This window comes from Artemia franciscana, chromosome 15 (genome assembly GCF_032884065.1).
Source record: "Artemia franciscana chromosome 15, ASM3288406v1, whole genome shotgun sequence".
Taxonomy (NCBI): Eukaryota; Metazoa; Arthropoda; class Branchiopoda; order Anostraca; family Artemiidae; genus Artemia; species Artemia franciscana.
In genome coordinates, this window is record NC_088877.1 from 30,091,977 (window position 1) to 30,112,032 (window position 20,056).

The following is a 20,056-nucleotide window of genomic DNA, read 5'->3' on the forward strand; positions in this document are numbered from 1 at the left end:
ATATCTTATAATTATTAATGTACTTTTATAAGCCTTTGCGCCTCGCCACTCAAATTCTGCTGAAATTATTTGGAGGAGCCCTAGAACAAAAAAAAAAGTTTTAATATTTCATTTCACACAAGTCTTTCACTACTCACCTTAGCTGAAATCCGGGTTGTGTCATTTTGAGACACAGTTTGATATCACCACTAAAATTTGCATCGCTAGTGAAATCCAACTGAGCTTGTGCTGATAAATCCATCCGAACATCATTTAAAACATCAACCGTATCCAAGGTAAGAATCCCAGTTATTGCCATCCCGGCTCTAGAAAGGAAATATTATATCATGAAAGTAGTAGAATATCTCGTTTTTGAAATTTTTTGTTGATAGACTAGTATAACTTGGGAGCAGGGTATTTAAAGTTTCAAAAAAACTATAAAAATGACCAACAAGCATTCAAACTGCTTTTTTGAAAATTAAACTGTTCTTATAAATTGGTTTAATCTTTCAGTAAAACTTCCAGATCTAAATAAATTAGAATCGCAAATGGTAAATCTTGCAAATGACGATTTCAAAGAAGTATTTCGGGATCTAGTGTCCTTTTTTTTGCAAGGCATAATATTTAAAGGACATATTCATTTTCAAGCGCTAGAATCTCGTCAAGTAAAATCAAGAAATATTATTCATTTTTTCTTTTACTTAGTACGATTTATTGACTGATTTTACAAACCAATTAAATGGAGATGCCTCACCATTTAAGGGGTCAAAATGGTTACTGATTGTGCCCAGTGAGGTTAGCCTATATAACAGACAAAAAGATTGAAGGGGCCTGAAGTCAGACTTAACATAACTTCTACCTGAGTCACGACGTAGGCAATAATGCTTCTAAACAAATGAATCAAATAAAGAAATTTATCACCGAAATCGTGGCTTGTGCCTTAAATGGCAATCGTGCCGCAGTCGATCCGCTCTTCGCCCTACCATAACATTTTTCTTTTAATAAGGTGTCAGTTATGTGGAAATTTTGTATAGAGAGGCGTGAGGAATAAAATTATTTATTTATTTACCGTCTACAAATATCCAGGAATAAAATAATAAGTGCAAAAGAGCCTGAATATTAACAATAATTGTATGAAGGATCGCCAAAATCTCCCAGGCAGAGGAGATTAAGAGCAGAACAAAAAATTTGACCCAAAAATCTTTTGGGGGACGGATCCTTTTTACCAATGTCGGAATGATTATTTTTTTTTAGTTGTTTAGGCTTTTATTGATTTTCTTTTTTTTTCTGAGGCATTTAATATACGAAATTTAAGAAACTCTAATATAACATTCAAAAAGCATGTAATTTACCCTAGTGTCAAAGCATTATGTATCTTGGCATTTCAGAATGATAGAGGTGTCAAGTAAGGGTGAAGATGGATACATATAAGTATTGTTGTACCTCATAGTCTACTATTTCTGATTTTTTTAGAAGATTGACAATTAGCTAAATAAAATTAAGTGAAAAAATAAACGAATAAAAAGATTGAACAATATCTATACTTTTCCATACCAATATTTCAGTGAAGCTACTTAGAGATTAGGCCAAGGTGGAAAATACTGAATTATAAACTACCTTCCATAGAAGTTTATAGTTGCAGAAGAAGAAAAAAGAGTCTTCAGACCTCTTTTCTGCTAATAATGGAGCGACGGACTAGAATAACAAAGCAAAAGTAAAAAGGTACAAATCAACATATCGTAAATTGAATTTCAAAGTAGCTAAACAACTACATCGTAGTTCATATCGAGCAAACATTAAACAAGTAGACGCGATAGACTTGTTCTTTACGTCCCATTCTCATTTTTTTTTTTCAAGAGAGCCGCCACGGACATTTACTTCCATGCCCTCTCCCCTCTGTTTCCGCTCGTATTTAGAGTCAAAATCTGTCTTCTGTTCATCAAAGCTCCTTAAATATTTAGACATAGACATTTTTTTTATTTTCATCCAAAACGTATAAATTAAACAAAGAATTTACCATTAACGGCCACTCTTAAGACAGAAGAGTCCTGACTGTGGCCGCAATTCTAACCACCATGATCTGCTAAATCATTTCCTCAAATGATTTTGAAGAAAAAAAAATCCTTGGGGGGGGGGGGTAAAAAAACAAATTAATTAACATTAAATACTAAATAAATAAATACTCTTTCCTCTTATTACACTTCTCTCCTTTTTAAAAAATGGAATTTAACCATTCTCTTGAATGATGCCAGACTTACTGCCGCTCTGACCAATTCTGGAAGGTCATTCCAGACGCTGACACCTATGTTCCTGAGAACAAATCCTGCTCTCGTTGTATTTCTTCTCTCGTGAGTCAAATCCTCCAAATTTCGGGTAAAATAAGGGTGATAAAACGAGTTAGTTTTAAAAAAATCATGAAAGTACTCAGGGCTTACCTTATTTACACTTTGAAAAACAAAAATCGCTAGCTGGTAATCGCGTAGCTCACCTATGTTCAAAATATCGTTCTTTCTAAAACACGCCGCAGTATTCTGACAGTTTTGAAATTCTCCTATCAAACGCAGTGCTTTGTTTTGTATTATTTGAGTTCTTTTATAATTCATCACGAAATTGCTTGCCCAAACAGAACAACCGTACGTGATGTAGGGGTGCACAATAGCACTGTATAACAATTTGACAACTGCTACCGGGAACACTTTTTTCAGCCTCCTCGTCACTCCCAACCCTCTAGCTGCTTTTGCCGACACTATTTCACCATGCTTCTTCCAAAACAAATTACAATCAATATAAAATCCGAGATATTTACAAAAAAAACACCTGTGTTATGCCAACATTTGCTAGTAAGATCACCAGGCATTTCATATCAGACTTAACCAGGGTTACTATCCTACTGATTTTCTCAAGTGATTTGGATATTTTTCCAGAATATCTATTCGTCATCTATTTTGACTCTCCCAAAAATTTCAAAATTTTTATCAATTTTTTAATTTCAAAGTTAAAAGAAAGTCAAAATTAAAATCACTTTAGAAAGAATAATTGGAAGTTTTATTTTTACCCTTTTTGGAAAGCTGAAAGGTTTAACGAGCAGATTTAAATGAAAGATCAAATAAATGCGTTTGCGTTTTAGGTGATTTCTTGGTAGAGATTTTAAACGTCCTGCCTATCCAAGATTTTTCAATTTCTAGGATAATGTTAAAATCCACACAAAATTGAATCCTAAGTCCAAATTTCACGCTTGAAATTAGCGTATTCAAGGATAAAAAGTATTCTTGACGTCACCGTCATAAAAAAGAAACAATTTTAAAGATAAAACCGCCACAAAATCCAACCTTTAGCACAAATGACAAAGAAGATAAAGACATATCATATATTTTCTTCATCTTTAGGAGATCAACAGGAGTGTGTGTGTAGTTAACCGGAGGACAATTGCCGCTTTCTCATGAAGGTCGTGAACAGAAGCAATACAGAAGGAAAGGCAGACATCCGCGCAGACGAACCGTAACAGATATAAGGATAAATGAGAGAGAAACATAAAAAGAGGGATAACAGGAAAAGGAAATAATCGATTTAATTTTTGAATGATTTCAAGTCCATGGGAAATTTTGAATCTTATTACCTGAACATGCCACTTAAACGATAGATTTTCATCCAAAAGTGCTCCCAGGAATCGCACGTATCGAGCCAGCAAGCGACTTATGGAGCCTAAGCAAGAAGGTACGGCTTTTTTACGTTTCAAGCCAGTAGAATTATGTCAAACCAATTCAGTATCTTCTCAGTCATTACTTGAAACGTTAGCACAAGTGATGATTCATCCAGAACTGCGGCATCTAGAGTAGTCATATGCAAATGCTACCAATGCTTCTTGATTATCAGATATGAACACCGATGCAGTCTGAGAGTAAAATTTACGACACAATATACAGCAGACATTAGTAATTGGGGCGTTAAAAAGTCGGTAGAAGTTAAAAAGTCGGTAGAAGTCATTCAAAGATAAGGAAGACGGTTGGCCCAAGAATAGAACCTTGGGGCACTCCGTATTCAGTTGAAACTTGCTCGTCTGGATCTTCCATGGCAATAGATCTGTCAGTGAGGTATGAAGAGAACCAAAACAATGCTTTCCCACGCACATCATGATAAGAAAGCTTATCAGTGAGGATCTTATGCGTAAGGCTGTTAAAAGTTTTCTTTACATCAAGAAAAATGGCATTTTCTGTAGCATTTATGTAGCATGTTCTGTAAAATACTTTACACTAAACCCAAACTGATGCTAATGAAAAACATTTGAGCATTGGCATTTCAAATATCTTAGAGAATGCTGAAAAAAGAGAGATCAGCCTGTAGTTCCCAGGGTCCTCATGATCACCTCCTTTAAAGAGAGCTATCACACGTGCCAATTGCAGACGTTGGGGAAATGCCCCTAGTTGAAATAACTGAATAATCAAATCGCAAAGTGGGGATAATCGATGGGAGTGTATGCTTCCATGACTGTAGCAGAGAAAAATCAGAAATTCTGTTACTGGTTTTTTCCCTGTCTCTGCAAAGAAATTGTTCATCTGATGTCGTACTTGGTCTTTTTCTGTGATCAGCTGATCGTCTACACAAGAGACTTAGGAATACCTTCTGGTTTCATGGTCGATCGAGTAATTTCCTTAATAACGTGTTCTTTATATTTTTACCACAATCAACAAGCTTCTTGGTAAAATATACAGTTTTAGCTTTGCAGATAGTTGATTTCAGCAAGTTACGGTACAACTTAAATGTTTATAACTTAGCATCACTCGGTCTGTTCTTGTAATCTTTCCAAAGACTCTCCTTCTTTTTTGTTGACTTGAGGATCCTAGATGTTACCTGTTACCCAGTAAGCTATGGGCGTTGATCATTTTGATCGAAGATTCCTTAAAGGACCTTTTAGACAATAAGACGTGAATTTCTCCTTAACAGTGTCACAAAAATGGCCAAATATACCGTTGTAATTGCCCAAATTTATATTTTCTGGCAATGAAAAGACCCATGAAGACGTAATCAAATCTTCTTTCAGTGTATACAGCTTCATTGGTGAACAGCAGAATCTCAGTTTCAGATCAGGAACTGATCTGAACTGATCTGAAGATCAGTCCCTGATCAGGAAGATCAGGGACTGATCTTCATGAATTCTGAGAATTATTAAACAAGGCTGCAACTGGAAAATGGTCGGAAGTATCAGAAAACAGCACTTCATTCTTAATTAAATGTAATGATGAAAAAATGCTGTCATTTAATGTTGCTGAGAGGTTAGAAATTCTTATCGGTATGTTTATACAAGGAGCCAATCCATGCGAAATTAACAAAGACATGAGACGAGAAGCCTATCTAGATGACGTTTCTGCAAAGTCAATGTTAAAGTCTCCCATCAATACATCTTCGGATTTTTCGGTAAAATGTTTTCTTAAGAACGAAAAAAAAGTTTCTGAATGAAAAAAAAAATCACTCACTCTAGAAATTATAAGGTATCGACACGCATGACTACACGCAGAAGGGAGAACTACATACTGGGGAGAATGGTGGATAGACTCCACTCCCAAAGGAAATGTAAGATGCAGCCAAGAAATCCATTATTTTTGGCATTCATGGAAGTTACAATTTTAGTTCATTGCATTTCATGTTTTGTTGCATTAAGAACCCCTCGAACCATTTTCACTGGGGATAGAGGGAGTCCCTCATCCGACAGCCAGGCATAGAAAAATATTTTGTGATCATTTGAGAAAATAGTTGAAGCTACTTACTTATTTTCCACGAGGGAATTACAAGTTTTATACCAGAGAGAAATTTGCACCTGTCCAGCAAAATCAAAGGAAACACTTCCGTATAAAACCATCAAACCAGCTATGCCAACCTGCAATGGAACTAGCTCTCTATGGTCGAAAAGCAGCGAAGTTGCCTGAAAGATTACTCATATTTTAAACGTTGAAAAGAAAGAAAAAAGGAAAAAAAATCAAATGAGTCCTCTTTCTATTGTTTTAGCTATATAAAACTTTTGTAGGTTATTTACCACATTAAAAAAGTTATACGGCATTAAAATAACTTTTAGAATGATTAAGTAATTACTATAGGGCTATAATGAAAGAAGGTTTAAGATGCCTAAGCCATATTTTATGTATGAAGGAGTACAAAGTGCCAAAGATTACACTTTTGTCCATTCATCTAGATCCAAACAAAAAGTAGGTTGACCTAAAATGGAGTGATAAGAGGTCATACGAAAAAATTTAAGGGAAATTGGAATATTATGGAAGGGACTAAAAACTGAAACTTTGAACAGAATGGTGTGGAGGAGGAGCGTGTGCAGCTTTGTTAGACTCAGGGGACTTCATGGACGAAATAAACAACTTCATGGACAGTAGTAGTAGTAGTAATAAACAGCCTGTCCGATAACAGGCACATAAAAGAAAGTGGCCTATCTCTCCTTGGACAGATGAAAAAAATACCTGACATACAAGAATACTCACTTTAGGCGTGATGCCCTATAAATAATGCCAAATAAATTCTTTTTTTTTTAAATTAGTGAATAAATGAGAGTTATGGACACCTACCGGTTATGTATAACTAGATTTTGGCATCATTCAACTTGCATAAATTTGTTCCATGTGTTTATTTTTCATTTATAAACTGAATAGAGCAGAAATAGATGAACCCCAAAGAACAAGTTCGATCAATGAAATTATAAATAGATTATGGAAGCTTCATCTTGATCTACTATGAAATTGAGTTAAAACGGTTATTACTAAGTTAAATAAAATACGCCACTTCACCGAAGAGTTTTGTCGTAGCCAATATATAAGTCTCGTCAGTTAACGATTGGTTCATTGCTCTTACCTCTCTGGAAACTATTTATAGTTTATCAGAATCAACAATTCTAAGAGCAAATATAAAAGAAAAAAAGATTACTTGTAAAACTGTAGTTCTTTCAGATGCAGTACCGGACCAAACGTGACCAAACAGCTCTGTCTGTCCAGTGAAGAAAACAATTGGTCTTAGATATGCTCCACCAAGAGCAAGTTCCATTCCTGCAGTAGCATCTTCCTCTTCTGTTTCTTCTCCTTCTTCTGGAGTAGTGCCTGCAAGACTGCTCAGGCCTGCAGCAAACAAATTTAACTAGAAAAAACAACAAAGCTATTTAGAAGATTTAGAATAAAATTCAATAAACAAGTTCATCATGGCATTAAAGGGACAAATTGGAAGTGTTTCATTCACAACGAAACACTTTTCAAGTATTTAGACAAAAATTAAAAAATAATAGTAGAGATGAATCCCAAAAAGTGAAACAAGAGCTAGGAGCTCATATAGCACTTGTGACGAGGTCGGAAGAGCCAAGAGCTCATATTGCATGAGCTCTAGCGAAATTCTAAAAATCAATAGATTGATTTAAAAGGAAAATCAGAGGCTTAATTCCAGTCGGGATTTGAAATAAGAGCTCTGAAACACAAGGTCCTTCTAAATATCAAAATTCACTAAGAATTTTGAATTTACGGATCTATGGATCGAATTTACATAAGAATTTACGGATCCAGTCCGGTTACGTCAATCACGTATCTAAGACATCTGCTTATTCTACCTACCAAGTTTCATCCCGATCTGCCCCCTCTAAGCATTTTCCAAGATTTCTGGTTCCCCCCTCCAACTCCCCCCAATTACACCAGATCTGGTCGGGATTTAAAATAAGAGCTCTGAGAATCGAGTTCCTTCTAAATATCAAATTTCATTAAAATCTGGTCATCCGTTCTTAAGTTAAAAATACCTCAATTTTTCTAATTTTTCCGAGTTAACACTCCTCTAACTCCCCCAAAGAGAGCGGATCTGTTATAACTATGTCAATCACGTATCTATAACTAGTGCATATTCTTCCCATCAAGTTTCATCCTGATCTCTCCACTCTAAGTGTTTTCCAAGATTTCCGGCCCCCCAAACTCCCCCCAATGACACTGGATCCGGTCTAGAATTAAAATAAGAGATCTGAGTTACGAGATCTTTCTAAATATGAAATTTCATTAAGATTCGATCACCCCTTCGTAAGTTAAAAATACCTCATTTTTTCTAATTTTTCAGAATTAACCCTCCCCCAAACTCCCCCAAATAGAGCAGATCCATTCCTATTATATAAATCACGTATTTAGGACTTATGCTTAGTTTTCCACCAAGTTTCATCCCGATCCCTCCACTCTAAGCGTTTTCCAAGATTTTAGGTTTCCATCCTCAACTCCCCCCAATGTCACCGGATACGGTGGGGATTCAAAATAGAAGCTCTGAGACACGATGTCCTTCTAAATATCAAATTTCATTAAGATCTAATAACCCGTTCGTAAGTTAAAAGTACCTATTTTTTCCGAATTAACTGTCCCAACACCCCCCCCCCCCCCGAGATGGTCGAATCACGGAAATGACTATTTCTAATTTAATATGGTCTGCCCCTGATACGTCTGCCAAATTTCACCGTCCTAGCTTATCTGGAAGTACCTAAACTAGCAAAACCAGGACCGACAGACAGACAGACAAACCGACAGACCGGCATAATCTGCGATCGCTTTATGTCTCTTGGTTAATACCAAGTACCATAAAAATAGTGGATGTCTCTGGGCTATGGGCAATTAATATATATATTATATATATATATATATATATATATAAATATATATATATATATATATATATATATATATATATATATATATATATATATATATATATATATATATATATATATATATATATATATATATATATATATATATATACTAGCTGTTGGGGTGGCGCTTCGCGCCACCCCAACACCTAGTTGGTGGGGCGCTTCGCGCCCCCCCAAGCCCCCCCGCGCGCGTAAGTCGTTACGCGCCATGTTAGTTACGCGCCATTGTAGTTGTGTCCCTATGTCCCACCTGTGAATATAGATATATATATATATATATATATATATATATATATATATATATATATATATATATATATATATATATATATATATATATATATATATATATATATATATATATATATATATATATATATATATATATATATATATATATATATATATATATATATATATATGTTTTTAACTACGTAAAACTTGCGAATATACAACATTCTTTGCTGTCCCATTGTCTGTGCATATACATAGATTGTCAGGTTTACCGACTCTTGAACATGCAACATATAATGGTCCATGGGAAAACAATCCGTATTCAGATCTATACCTCATGATTCTAATGATTTCCTTGAGCTTTGTTGATGGTGATTGCTAATCGACGATTCCCTGTGTCGCCGTCGTCATTTATATATCCCCGTGTGCCCCCCGGTGTCCCGGTCGTCATTTATATTCCATGTGTTCCGGTCGTCATTTATGTCCCGGTGTCCCAGTCTGTGAATTCTCTTTGAGGGTCCCGGGCGTCATTGATATTCCTTGTGTCCCGGTCGTCATTCGTGTCCCGGTGTCCCAGTCTGTATATACATTCGTTTTTGAATTGGTATTTTTTTTAGGTTTTAGTTTTCTGGCTTTTTTTTAGTTTTTTTTTAGTTATACCTCATGATTCTAATGATTGCCCTTGAGCTTTGTTGATGGTGATTGCTAATCGAACATTCTCTGTGTCCCCATCGTCATTTATATATCCCCCTGTGCCCCCCGGCGCCCCCGTTGTAGTTGTGTCCCTGTGTCCCGGTCGTCATTTATATTCCCTGTGTCCCGGTCGTCATTTGTATTCCGGTGTCCCAGTCTGTATATACATTCGTTTTTGAAATGGTAAATGATGAAATAAATTTTTGTATTTTTCCCCTTTTTTTCTTTTTAGTTTTTTTGGTTTTTACATTTTTTAGTTTTTTTAGTTTTTTTTTTTCTTTTTTCTTTTTAGTTTTTTTTATTTTTATTTTTTTAGTTTTGTTTTTCTCCTTTATTTTTCTTTTTGTTTCCTTTTTTTAGTTTTTTTTATTTTTTAGTTTTTTTAGTTTTTTAGCTTTTTTAGTTTTTTTATTAGTTTTTAGTTTGTTTTTTTCTTTTTAGTTTTTTTGTAGTTTTTTACCTTTTTTTTTAGTTTTTTTTTTTACGTATGTCCTGGTCGTCATTTATACTCCCTGTGTCCCGGTCGTCATTTGTGATGGTTTGTTGACGGTGTTTTGTTGATGGTGATTGCTAATTGAACATTCCTTGTGTCCCGGTCGCTTTCTCTTTGAGTGTCCCGGTCGTCATTTATATTCCCTATGTGCCGGTGTCCTGGTCGTCATTTGTGTCCCAATGTAATTTCGTAATTTCGTCAGTCGAAAACATGACGTCAGTCGACACAGAAACATGACGTCACCTGATCCATCCACAGACAGACAGACAACTTATTTTTATATATTACGCGCCATTGTAGTTGTGTTCCTATGTCCCACCTGTGAATATAGATAGATATATATATATATGGTTTTAACTACGTAAAACTTGCGAATATACAACATTCTTTGCTGTCCCATTGTCTTTGCATATAAATAGATTGTCAGGTTATCCCCCTGTTTCCCCCGGTGTCCCCGTTGTAGTTGTGTCCCTGTGTCCCGGTCGTCATTTATATTCCCTGTGTCCCGGGTCCCGGTCATCATTTGTATCCCGGTGTCCCGGTCTGTATATACATTCGTTTTTTAGTTTTGTTTTTCTCCTTTATTTCTTTTTAGTTTTTTTTGTCCCGGTCGTCATTTATATCCCCCTGTTTCCCCCGGTGTCCCCGTTGTAGTTGTGTCCCTGTGTCCCGGTTGTCATTTATATTCCCTGTGTCCCGGTCGTCATTTGTATCCCGGTGTACCGGTCTGTATATACATTCGTTTTTTAGTTTTGTTTTTCTCCTTTATTTTTTTCCTTTTTTTTTCTTTTTTAGTTTATTTAGATTTTTAGATTTTTTAGTTTTTTTATTAGTTTTTAGTTTTTTTTTTCTTTTTAGTTTTTTTGTAGTTTTTACCTTCTTTTTAGTTTTGTTAATTTTTTTTTTTTACTTGTGTCCTGGTCGTCATTTATACTCCCTGTGTCCCGGTGCTTTGTTGATTGCTAATCGAACATTCCTTTTGTCCTGGTCGCTTTCTCTTTGAGTGTCGTCATTTATTTTTTTCTTTTTTAGTTCTTTTAGTTTTTACCTTTTTTAGTTTTTTTTTAGTTTTTAGTTTTTTTAATTTTTTACCTTTTTTTAGTTTTTTTAGTTTTTTAGCTTTTTTATTTTTTTTATTAGTTTTTAGTTTTTTTGTAGTTTTTGCCTTTTTTTTTAGTTTTTTGTCCTGGTCGCTTTCTCTTTGAGTGTCGTCATTTATTAGTTTTTTCCTTTTTTTTTTTAGTTTTTTATTGGTTTTTACCTTTATTTTAGCTTATTTTTCAGTTTTTTCCTTTTTTTTAGTTTTTTTTTATTTTTTATTTTTTTTAGTTTTTTACGTTTTTTTAGTTTTTTTAGTTTTTTTAGTTTTTTAGCTTTTTTACTTTTTTTATTAGTTTTTAGTTTTTTTTTGTAGTTTTTGCCTTTTTTTAGTTTTTTCAGTTTTTTTTTAGTTTTTTATTGGTTTTTACCTTTATAGTTTTTTTAGTTTTTTAGCTTTTTTATTTTTTTTATTAGTTTTTAGTTTTTTTTGTAGTTTTTGCCTTTTTTTAGTTTTTTCAGTTTTGACGTCACCTAATCCAGTTTTTTCAGGTGACGTCACCTGACACATCCATCCACACATCCACAGACAGACAACTTATTTTTATATATATAGATATATATATATATATATATATATATATATATATATATATATATATATATATATATATATATCAAAAAACTCTACCAAAGCATAGAAAGAGGATAGGAGATCCCAGATTAGAATACATGGTAAAAAAAAAAACTTAAACGGTTTCCTATTATTAATTACTTCAGGACAATGCAGAAAGAAAAAAGAATATTTGTACTAATAAATAAATATATTAATAAATTATAATTTAGAGCTAAGTATCCTTTAGATCGTCTCTGAAAGTTTTCATGTTTGATTAAAGGGATTTCATGATTAAACGAAATGCACAGCCGGATTAAAATATCAGGGTCACCGATGGCCATATATTTTAGCTCATTAACCAATGTTCATCGGTAAATAAGTTAGGATTTCAGTGATTTCATTAGGATCTGAGCAGCACATTACCGACCCCTAATTTTTTTTTTTTAAACCTATGGAACTCCGATCTCGAATGATACATAGTACTAGATTCCTTAGACCATATTGCCTTCATGAATAAACTAAAGTTATTTAGAATGGGGTAAAAATTAAAAAAAAAATACTCAAAAGAAAGAAATCAGGAAACTGAAAAATATCCAAGAGCTCTTCAAACTACAAAGAAAATAATTAGCTTAACTGCAAAAAGCAATTGGAATAAAACACAATGGTATTAATGCGACACTATCATATATTAAAAATAAACTAGCAATATATTTTATTCACAGAAATCAAATTGCATAAGTTACGTAAACAAAGAGCTGGTTCAATATGTCACGGCATCTTCTATTGTAATTAAATGCCATGAATAGCATAGCTTTAAACCTCTCTAATAAGTTCAAGCCAAGTATAATAAATATTAGGTTGTATAAACGAAAAATAAAGCAATCTTAAAACTTAGAATTTTCAAAGGATATGTGCTGTTAAGGTAAGAGACACAAAGCCTTTAGAACAGAGAGAAAAGAGCTTTTTAGAATACAACCTGAGCAAGTCAATGAATAGCCAACCAGCAAAGAAAGTTGGAAAGGACGGTTTATGGATGGTTTTGAAAGTGCCTATTTTTCATTCTTTGTCTTTTCTCATGCAATTCATTAAGGAGATTTTTCTTAAATATATTTTGTTGCATTCTGTAATACTAGATTCTAGACAGATTATTTAATGGGAATCTTTTTTGTGATCTTTGTTGATAAGAGTTCTTACTTTAAGAGAATATTCTTGTGCTCCTATGAAGCCAACAGTCGATCCAGCGCTAACACCAATAGCTCACAACTGTAACAAGTGGTATGGATTAGGCCAGTTTACGAGAGGTTAAGAAATTACAAAAATAAACAACATACTGTAAGAGTTGGATTTTCTGAATTGCTTTAGTCAGAGTAAAGAGTTTTTACATTCCGGGATTCACTAAAAACACAAATAAATTTTTTGAAATTTCAAGGGAATATATTTGGCAAACACCCTTTCTAATCCGTCTTCACTACAATAATAAGGTTTATTCAAATATTGAAGCAATTTGAGATAAACCAAAAACACAAACAATGCTTTCTGTTCTCAAAGATTTGTATTTATCGCTTTCTTTTTCTTTTTCTTTTTTTTTAACATTTTAAAACCTTTTTCTTATACTCAAGCTAACTTAGCAGGGACCTTTGCCAATGTACATGCCATTTTCCTATTTTGTCCTTGGCTAAATATTTCCCCAATTTTGCTGTAAGAATTTTATGATATTCGGCTCTCGCTAAAACAATTTCAGAATATCAAACCCCACCTTCTAAACTTCAACCTTGATTTAACTATTCTGAAGATTTAGTAACGCATAAGTATTAGCACTAACTAAAAAAGCATTGTACTAATCTTGTCATTAATTTCATGATCGCAAAGAGGTGCTTCAAGTTATCGTATCTCTCTCTAATAGTAGTACACTTGACTTCTTTGGCATAAGTAATAAGCTTCTTAGGACCGTATCTTCCTATATTTGTGAACCCATTGTGCACATAGCAAACCTGTCTATGACCAATGGAGTCTACCCAGAAATATTTAAATCAGCAATTGTTATCCCGATTCATAAAAAAGGCGATCCGTCTGAGATAAGCAATTATCGTCCAATCTCACTTCTCCCAGTTATATCTAAGGTGCTCGAGAGAATTATATTCCGACGTCTTTCTCCCTTTGTATTTGGGAATCAGTCATCAGATTCGTTGATTTCTCCTCATCAATATGGCTTCCGTGCCAAATTTTCAACTGCTCATGCACTAATAGACGCCACACAGTTTATACGTTCCCAACTTGACCTTAAAAATACTGTATTGGGCTTATTTCTGGATTTTTCAAAGGCCTTTGACATGGTTGATCACAGTGTTTTATTAAGTAAACTCAATAACCTAGGGATTCGCGGAGTTCCTTTCTCATGGTTCGGCTCTTATCTCTCTGGTAGAGTACAGAGTGTGAGACTGGGCGGGGTGACTTCACATCCCCTACCTGTCCGGAGGGGCGTCCCACAGGGCTCTGTTCTTGGTCCAATACTTTTTCTCCTTTATATTAATGATTTGATTACGGACCTGGGCCCATCAGTGCACCCAGTACTTTTTGCTGACGATAGCAACTTTTTCATCACCGGTCCTAATTTACCATCCGTCGTCACCTCTACTCAAACCCTTCTGAATAGAGTACAGGAGTGGTGTCTCGTTAACTGCATGACCATTAACAGCAAGAAAAGTCAGGTGGTATTATTTCAAACCCCTTACAAAAAAAATGAAGTTCAGCCAGCACTTGGCCTAAAATATTCTACCAATCTCCTCCCGCAGGTCGAAGTTGCCAAGTTTCTTGGTGTCCACATAGACTCCTGCCTATCATTTGCAACACATGTGTCCTATGTTAGAGCCATAATTTTGCGTCAGGTAAGTATAATTAATCGTGTGAATTATTTTCTTCCTCTCGATATCCTTGTCACCCTTTATTATTCTTTTATTTACCCATATATCTCATACTGCGGATCTGTATGGGGCAATACTTATCCTTCAGTTACCAATAAATTAAAATCTGCTCAAAACCGTGCCGTCAAAGCAGTTTTTCGGTTGCCACGACTATATCCCACCAAGGACTTGTACTCCGATTTTGGTATTATCCCTTTTGAACAAATCATCAAAAAGTTAAATCTATCCCTTGCATATTCCGCTTACCATAAAAATCTTCCTCCCCACTTATTAACTTATTTTAATAGTAATAATTCTGAAGGCCACTGTCTCCGTTCATCCAACCGTTCCTTCATTGTCCCCAGGTGTATCTCTAGTTCCGCACAGCGATCCCCAATTTATAAATCTATAATTCAATGGAATGTAATACCCTCCAGTGTCGAGCTATCCACAAGTTTTCAGACGCTATATAATAATGTACTAAAATCTTGATATTATATTTCTTTAAATGTTTGTTCAATTTGCTTTAATTACCCTTGTTTTCTCTTTTTTTTTTTCTTCTCTCTCTTTTTCATTTACAATTTTTTGTTGTTTTGGTCCTTAACAAGTTCGCTTCTAGGATCTTTATTATTATTGTTGTTATGTGTTTTCTTTTTGAATAAATTGATTGATTGATTGAATTTCTTTAACATAAAGGTCTTCAACCTTATAAACTTGTATAACTTTTTAAGCAAATTGTACGTTTCAGGGGCCCCCTGAAAAAAATCCTAATTTGTTTTTTAATTATTATTATTAAGATCTTTCCGGCTCTATCAACAATAATGATAACCCGCTAGTCCTGATGATTTCTTATTTTTATTTTCAGTTTTGATACATTCATCTTATCTTTACTTGGAGGCTCCAAGTAAAAGGTTTTCAGGGATTGTCTCTGCTGGGAGCTATTACAAATGGCAAAAGATCGTCAGGCGAAGTTCATTTTATTTATTTGTTTTCTATTTCTCGTTTTTAACCATAATTCAAGTGTTTTCCTCACAATTTGGTAAAGGTCAGAACTTCTTGCAGAATTTTTTTGGGCCAACTAAAATAATTTTCAGAGAACCTTGATTAATTACCAGTGGGGGAGGGGGAGTGGCAAACAGTCAATTTAATGATTTTCGTTTTTCAAGGGGTCTTTGGGGCTTACCTTTGGATTTATGATACACTCAGCCCATGTATGCATGAATATTAGCAATAATCTTCAATTGCTTAGTGTAAAATTTCAGCCTTAACCTGGGCCTGAATAAACCACAAAAATATTAGATGCGCAAACGTAAAAGATGATATTTTAGAAGTAATCAATTGACAGTAAATGATCATATTTTCCTTGAAAATGAAAAATATGAAAAACTAAACATATAGAAATGTGCCAGAGATTTTTTGAAGGCATACTTACAGACAACAGATCAAAATTGGACTGGTTATTCTTAACGTAAACATCAAAGACGCTTCTCTTCAAAAGCCCGCCTCCAATTTCCATCGATTCAATAAAACCGCTCTCAGCACTTCTATCCCTGTGGAAAATTCTTGTAAAAGAGGTAGACAGTCCATCTAACGCTAATGCATTATAGTTATTTTTATTATTTTTCACGATAGCTTTAATAAGCTTAAGTCGGAATTTTTCACACTTTTCCGCTTTATCACTCAATCTTGACCAAACATATTTTTTCAATTCCTTCTCACCTTTTTGTCCAAGTTGAGAAATAACCAGTTCAAGAAAATCATCATTTAAACCAATATTTAAAAGTAAATCAAAGGCTATACCTTGAGCACTTGAATCATATGGCTTTACTAATCGAAGATAAACACTTTCAAATATTTTTTTTAAATGGGAATATTTTTCAATTGGGAATGCTTTTATACTTTGTAATGCCACAGCAGATAGTTTGCCGCCTTGTTGCACAATATCTAGAAGTTGAGGTAGAGTGGTATCAGACTTGAGGTTGCCAAGACATCGAAGTTGAGTGACTTGGCATTCATCGTTTTTGCAATTTTTAAGCTTCGACGTTATATATGACTCTATTTCTTTTAACACCTGAAAAAGTATAGGATGATTGTGTGATAAAAATAAATTGCGATTATAAAAAGACATGCAAATTCACATCGTTGCTGAAAAATATTTATATTATTAAGAATATTTATTAAGAAAATTTATACTAAACAGATTTTCTTGACCTTTTCAATTGTATTTCACATTTTTCAACTATATTTTTTTCGAAATGATATAGTTGTTTCATATTAATTTTCCGCGTGTTCCCCAATTTTATATATTTTCAAAAGCTAACATACGATCTATTTCTTTCTCAACAAAGATTCCCAATACACGTGGCTTTATTCAATTTAGATTAATTATTTGCCAAATGTATTTGTTAGGTTTCTCAGATTATTTTTATATGTAAATATTTTCAAACACAAGTATATACACGATATTGAAAATAATACAAATATTTAATGGACACAACGTGTGCCAAAGGGGAAGCGACCCAAAGATTCGTTTAATGTAAAGTTTTGCGTATTATTATGTGAGAATTTTGTTATTACAACGTATCTTTTAGATGAGCCCATGTACAAGACTGACATAAGAAAAACGCTTGACATAAGCGTTGACATAAGACATAAGAAGCATGTTGAAATGAAATATGTTGTTTTGAAAGAATGTTGTTAATTAGCGATATCTGAAACAACACGTCAGGTTTTAAATAAAACTTTTTTGACGGTTTAGCTTTAAATTTATCAATATTTGAAATGTGGTAGTTCTATAGTTTGAGATAAACTACTGAAGACTATGAATATTATTCTTGAAAAAGAAAGTAATTTAATTTAAACAAAAAATAAGTACATCCAAAATTAAAAACTGTGTAGTAAAGACGAAAATCAAACCATGCGGACAACAAAGTAATTTGACAATTTTCATTGATGCTGTGGACAGTACGTCTAGCTTTTAAGTTAATAAAAGTTCGGACAGTGATACATTCTTTTAATGGACAGTCATAATTTCAAAAATATACTGGATATTTCGGGCACATGTGTAGTGACCGTCACCAGCAGAAATTCTGCTGATGACATATTTCTGCTTTGTATTTCAGCAGAGTATTTTTGCTGATGACAGCCACTACACAAGTGACCGAAATATCCAGTATATTTTTTGTGAATTATCACTGTCGATTAACAAGATTTATCCCTATTCCAACTTTTATTTATAGTCATGAAAAGGCAGTGTGGCCTTCGAAATTACCTAACTTTGAAGGTCTTTTGATTCCAATAGGATTTCAGTTACAAAGGTTCCACTGTTCCTCCACGACTGTTGTGGCCAGTACACAGACATAATTGTCATTGTTAAGATTCTGCCATTCGTTAAGTTTTTTACTATAGTCTCTAAAGTTCAGAAACATAATTTAACATATATTTAACATAATTTAAATTTATATTTACTGCCATTCCGAGAAAGGTTGCTCCAAAGAAGACGAAAAAAGTGGGCACTGCAACACGACAGCTAGTACTAAGCATACACTACCAATTACTTGTTATACTTTTCAAAGTCGCAAACAAAAAAATATAATTGGTTGTTTCTTCTATTACTAGTTTTCATTAAAAGATATATGGTCCAGAAACATTGATAGGGAAGAAATGATTTTGATTTTATTATATATTACAGCGAAATCGTTAAATGTCTGAAGGAGCAAGAGCCCGAAGGCACCTACCGTATTTAGATGTATGAGACCAATGCAAGGCATTTTTTTTAGCATAACAGCCGCGATCACTTCTTCCCACGATACAAAACAAACAGCGTAAAAGGAGGACTTCTTTCCTTGAATAAACGACGTTTTTAGTAGTAAAACTACGCAAAAATACAAATAAAATATTTGGAAAAATATAAACCAAATATTCTCAGTGGATGACACCAATTGGATGTTTTACCTTGGCGTTTTCAGTTTTTGATTTGGTAGAAAGAGCATGTGCTACAGCTGCCAAGCAGAGATCTAGTGATTTAGCTGCCTTGACGACCTTGACGCCATGTTTTGCACGCTTAAATAAATCTGAAAAATGTGGTAAGTGAAAATGGACAACTGAAAATGAAAAAATAGTAAAAGATTATCATGAACTGGTTTTCAAACATAAAAATTCCGTTCATCTACCTCCGTACATTTTTGCAGTGTCATTTCAAACAAAAGTAAATTTAATTTGCTGAAGAGAGAGTCTCATGGGAAAATGCTCGTCTGTTCCATTTTACATTTACAGTTCGTCATGGAATTAGACTACTCCTGAAATTAGTCTTATGTCCACGAAGTGACGGCAAAGCGGATTTACTGAAGCTTACTTTTCACGGATCTACCGAACAGCTAAGAGCCTAACTGTTACTTCCCACAAAATTCAGCTGGTACAAGAGTAAATGACGAGGATCTAGGGACTCCTTTATCCTAGCCCCCTCCCCAAAGAGGTCACACCGTACCTGGACCAAAAAAGGCTGGATTAGGACGCTAAGTATGACTGAGATCCAACGAACCTTCTATAGAACACTCTCACGACAAGAAGATAGGATCCCCCTTGTCCCCAGCCGGAGTCAAATAGGTCTTAGACTCAGAGGAGGCATAGCCATGATGATCACCATGACTGGTACTCATGAACAGAGACTTATGAATTGAGACCCGATAACCCCTCTTACTAGATATCCGGACAAGTAGATAAGACGAAATTCCTCCACCAGATGTCAAATCAGGTCCGAGTCTCAAAAACGAATAATGTGGAAATTGGCTTTCACTTTCTGCCAGGCTCAATTCAAAAACTATTTCACGTGCTTTTCATTACAAGAATTTGATCATCAGCCCTCACTCGAAACAGGCACAAATATAACACTATTTCTTACCTCTCAGCCAATTTGATTGATATCGGACAACCCATTCTTGTAGATGTCGTGAAGAAATGAAATTAGGAATCCTCTATCATATTTCATTGGAAGGAACATTCCATATTTCAAGGAAAGGACACCCTTCCTTCTGCTAAATAGGGTCAGATCCTGACCACCAAAAACATAATTAGATAATTAGCTCTTACTTCCTACTAAGTATTGTTGAGCTCGGACAACCCCATTCTGGTAGGTGATTTGATGACAAGAACTTAGGACCCCCCCCCCCCCTCACAGAATCATCTCCCTCATTCACAGAATTGCTATGAACCATCAAAGCCTTTTGGTTTCAAAATAGACAAAATCAAGTCTTACAAATCCTCTCCTATCTAGCCCTCTATAAACTTACATTATCTGTATTTAAATTATCGATACTGGCAAGCTTATTCAAACTTTTTTTTTAATTCTATAATTTTTCTTCCAACCCTCAATGAATCATTCAGATTTTAATTCTAGGTTTGGCTCTTCAAACAAATTTTGGTTCTTTAGGGGGGAGGGAACTTACGCA

The 20,056-nt window shown here is 34.3% G+C and overlaps 1 protein-coding gene across 1 annotated transcript in view; it reads right to left on the reverse strand.

Moving 5' to 3' along the window:
- Positions 1–137: 137 nt before the first annotated feature.
- Positions 138–20,056, reverse strand: part of LOC136036570 (microsomal triacylglycerol transfer protein-like) — a gene marked incomplete at its 3' end in the record, with an annotated part of 85,214 nt that continues 65,295 nt past the window's right edge. The window contains 5 exon segments of the mRNA XM_065718872.1: positions 138–305; positions 5,742–5,896; positions 6,901–7,107; positions 16,042–16,680; positions 18,564–18,682. Coding sequence (XP_065574944.1) covers positions 138–305; positions 5,742–5,896; positions 6,901–7,107; positions 16,042–16,680; positions 18,564–18,682 — 1,288 coding nt within the window.